Here is a 4789-nt window from a genome sequence, read left to right as displayed (position 1 = left end):
TCACATAATTAGATCAGTCATTTTTTCTCCGGTTTTCGTATCAAAAACTATTATTTGTGGGTTTGTATAAAATGTTACTTCTATAGTTTCTGTTGACGTAACCTCATTTGAAAGACCATTGGTTGACATTAATTCTTCGATATCCAATGCCCAGTAATGATGGTCTTTGTAACTTTGCATATAATTCGTGGCAATAGATCCTGATAGACTGGTTGTGTACTCCATTTCTATGGCCAAGTTCAGTTTCATAGCTCTCAATTCAGTGGTCACTGATTGACCGGGAAGTAATGAAATTTGCACGTCATCAGAACCGAAAACAGTTGTAACAGATTTCTCTGTATTTAAACCCCATAAAGAAGTATATGTCATAGTTTCATTACCTAAATATATAGCGTAGTTTATTCCCTTGTTGATTGTTAGATCGCCATTTTTAGTCCAAAATGATGAAACGGTATTTTCTAAATGTTTCTTCAATCCAATATTAAACGTAGTCGGTTTCGTTTCTGTGTTTACGAAGTTCTTGCTCATTATAGTTCGCATTTCGTTTGTTATGTTCAAAATTCTACCGTTCTTAGGTTTCATCGTTCGTTTCACTTCTTCCCAATTGTATGTTTTGTACAAATCCCCGAATGGTGTCGGACTACGTAAGAAGACATCGCTTGGTGTATCACCGAAGAATTTTTGTGCGCTCATTTTTAATGTATCTTCGTCTAAATGGAATGTTTTTTCTTCAATATCTGATATTACGCTCGTATCGGATCCATTAAAATCGATTACAACAGTCTTCTCGATTCCATCGTATAAACCGAATATTTTGACATCTATTCTTGCAAGTGACAGCGCGGGAAACAGCAACAGGTAAGGTAGAAACGACGCCATCTTGAATCTGAAAATTATCAGCGAGTTATTAATTTTTTTTCTGAAAAACTAATCGAATAATTTGCACTCTGCTTTATGCAAAGGAGTTAAAATAATATTCGGATCGATTTCTGAGATCGAATATTTTAGGCAAAAAAAATTGTCTGTTATCCAAAAATATTCTTATGCCATGTTTCTTATTAAACCGTAATTTAAATAGAGAAATATTATAAAAGATATTTAACGATTCATCATCACCCTGGCCTTTTTCCCCTCACATGAGGTTGGCACACAAGGTTTTATAAACCTTAAAGATTAAATAATTCAATATTACTACAAAAAATACACCAAAAATATAATTGTAATAAAACATTGTAAATAGAACACAACTTTAAGATATTTAAACGATAATCGTCACATATTAAGCGCCAATGGTCTTATAATTCATGACGTATCAATCATAAGTTCATGGGTGTTCATTATGTTCGCGAACCTCTTGCGCTCCGCGCTCTTGCAACAGCTCCGCATAGTGGATGCGAACTTGGAGCGCGTACGGTGCGCGCTCCGCGTTCAGCGCTTCAACGGGTATCAGTAAATTGGGCGAACACAAAGGGAAGCTCAGTCTGTTCGTGGACACGCGCATGCACGTTCCTATGGAGATACACGTACCCGTCTCCATCAGAGCGGTTACGGGAGCGCGGAGCGTAAAAGAGGTTCGCGAACGTAATGTATACCCACCTTTACACTATTGTAAACACCCTAACGCAAGAGCGTAAAATGGTATTATGATAAATAAATTTATTTAAAAAAATACAACTAGAAAATAAAAATATAAAATAAAATAACTTACATGCAACTGCCGTGAGAAGAAAAGAATGTACTTTTCTAAGAAATACGTGGATTTAAATACAATATTTTTATGTCGAGTTTGCACTATTCTTGAACGTCACATTTCTATGTTGTAGTAAAATTGAAATTAAGACTTTTACCAATTTAGCATGGATAAAAAATTACTTAACAATAACTTTGTTAAATACAACGCAATTAAGTACCTCTTCATAAAGACAAGAGCAGGTTTTCTTAAGTTATATTTAATAAAGTTGGTTAATAATAAGAATGGCTGCATGGATCTCGCTGAAATTTGACATAGATGTAGAACATAGCTTGGAAGAATATATACGCTATAAAACAGTGGTAGACGTCAGCAACAACATCTGTTGCACGAATGTGTCGGCTCGCCCGGTGAAATATATATATACCACACAGAAGACAGGCGTCAAGTAGAAGTAATTCCGTGTTTCGTCTGATGAGATACCTTCAATAGGTATTCAGGTAGCCGTTTGCTCGTTTGTTTATATTGCAGTCCAAAATATATGGTGGTTAACGTCAAAATGAACCACTCTTTGATTAGATTTAAACGTCTCTCTATCTGTCGCACGATTGTTATTGTATTCGCGTCTTAGAAACTTTAAAATTATATAACCTGTGTAAACTAAAGATTATAAGGACCATATCAATGTTTGTTAACAAGATGAACAACAAATAACAATTTTTGTGTGGGCATGAATCCCATACAAAAAGTAATGATCATATTCGCCGGTCATTTTCACTATTGTCTAACATCCCATCGTGTTTTAGTTTAACGGCAACATAAAAAATGCATTCTCAGCTAGAAAATAGAACGAGGAAATAGAAACAAGGCAAAATGATAAATTGAATTAAATCACATATTGTTTAAATTAAAATTGCTAAAGAAATTTTACGTTTTTATATAATTCTACAAAACCCCTTTCCAGACTATCCTGTTTATGTCTGGACTAGATGTAACGAGATAGGTTAAGAAAAATCTTCAGTACTGACAGTTTATCGTGTTTAAAGGCGGGTGCTAGCAATTTAGTTTGCCATTCCAAGTAAACTCAAAGTTTATGCTAGGATAGCGTTTACGAGAATAGTCTTATACCACTCTACGTGAGAGTCTCTTGTCTGAGCTCTTCTCTCTTGGTTGTGATCATCGTATAAAACTCAATTAAGTGTTACTCTTTTTGATGTCTATATAAATAAGTAAATACATAAATAAAACTTCTTTATAGTCATCATAAGGAATACAATATTTCAGGCATTAGTAACAGAAAAAAATATATGACAACAATGGGCAGCAGGCTCAGCGTGTACAGCAAGGCATAGCCTTGTGAAGCTGGTTTTCAGCCTGTCCCGGTGGGCCATGCGCCCGTTCAGAGGTGCCCATCTGCTGGATTACAACATTAAGAATTTAATAATACAAACAAATAAAAAAAATACAACTAGTAGCAGCCTAATATAGATAATTAAAAAAAATTGGTTACTAACAAAAATTTGGTTACAAAATATAAAGATCAAAAAAAAAAAAAAAAACAGTCGAATTGATAACCTCCTTCTTTTTGAAGTCGGCTAAAAAGAGTAACGAGGAGTGATTTTAAAAGATGTTTTTCCATTAGAATGATACATTTTCACTGAGTAACATACTCGTAGTATGTTATTACCAGATATTTTTTTAATTTCGTGCGGATGTCACGAGCAAAAACTAGTCAATTAAAAATGGAATCAACGGTAACTATTGGCGTTGAAAATTATTATAATATTTGATGTAAAAGTTTCAAATAATGCTATTCACCTATACTCTGCTCTGTTCTTTATATCAAACTTTCTTTTACCCGCGACTCCGTCCGCGCGGAATAAAAAATAGAAAACGGGGTAAAAATGATCCTATGTCCGTTTCCTGGTTCTAAGCTACCTGCCCACCAATTTTCAGTCAAATCGATTCAGCCGTTCTTGAGTTATAAATAGTGTAACTAACACGACTTTCTTTTATATATATAGATAGATTCTTTGTAATCTCTTCTATGGTCCAGTGCTAATAATAGTGCCCTTATAATTTTTTACTACTCAGTGTTCTTATAAATTCAAGTCCTATTTTAATGTTATCAAAGCTCGTCAAAAGTAATGAAAGGTCCTTTATTAATACTATCTGTTCCAGTACGGCTTCATCCTCATGTAATTCGAATAATTTTTGTTACACAGAAACATTTTATTTTATTCGTCACATTCCGTAAAACTTTTAATTGCATAAGAAAAAATTAAAGGCTCAAATGACAACGAAGGCCTTCGCCATTGACTGAGAATTACCGTTACCATGGCAACCATCTATTACTTTTTGTTTGCAATTTTTGTACCTTTCTCGTATATTTTTTTTTCTATTTACTCATCCTTAAGTTTAATGACGTTAAAATACATAGCTTACAGCTTATAGTAAGTATAGGGTTTTTTATTAAAAAAACAAGTTATTAAAAAATATGACGTGATTGCTAAGATTACGTTAGAAAGAAGCGTTGTTTATATAGATATAAAAGAATCTGTATCTATCTATATATATATAAAAGAAAGTTGTGTTAGTTACACTATTTTTAACTCAAGATCGGTCGAACTGATTTAGCTGAAAATTGATGGGGAGATAGCTTAGAACTAGGAGACGGACATAGGAACTTTTTTATCTTCTGTGCATTTTTTTTATTCCGCACGGACGGAGTCGCGGGTAAAAGCTAGTTAAGTATAGATATAAGTTTTCAGCCTTAACGTGAGAAAAGAAGGCTATGAACTTACAAGGAGAAGGGTAAGAAAAATTGACTCTTTCAAGAGTTAATTAACTTGACAACAGATTAGATAGTTATTATTAAAAGCCAACATCTGAAGGTAACACCTTCCTGTATTGCAAATAAAAACGGGGTCACATTCGTCAGCAATTTGCCTCGTGCGTTTGATTTGTTACGAAACAGTACAAAGATTAAGACATGACGTATCCTATGACCTCGAAATCTAGAATTGTGCGTGACTGAACACCTTTGAGAGTAATTAAAACAATAGTTTTCAATAATTATAATTCCTTAAGACTTATCCC

The 4789-nt window shown here is 33.8% G+C and overlaps 1 protein-coding gene across 1 annotated transcript; it reads right to left on the bottom strand.

The window, feature by feature from the left end:
* LOC106714137 (spherulin-2A) lies at positions 1–879 on the bottom strand. The gene has a single exon (XM_014507094.2). It carries the CDS (start codon positions 877–879, stop codon positions 1–3), a length of 879 nt encoding a protein of 292 aa, XP_014362580.2.
* Between the last annotated feature and the right edge of the window lie 3910 nt (positions 880–4789).

This window comes from Papilio machaon, chromosome 27 (assembly GCF_912999745.1).
Source record: "Papilio machaon chromosome 27, ilPapMach1.1, whole genome shotgun sequence".
In the NCBI taxonomy this organism is placed as follows: Eukaryota; Metazoa; Arthropoda; class Insecta; order Lepidoptera; family Papilionidae; genus Papilio; species Papilio machaon.
This window is presented reverse-complemented; position numbering and strand designations above follow the sequence as displayed.

What these genes read in the sequence shown, in the direction of transcription:
- LOC106714137 (XM_014507094.2), bottom strand. Translation starts at nt 879, where the DNA reads ATGGCGTCGTTTCTACCTTACCTGTTGCTGTTTCCCGCGCTGTCACTT.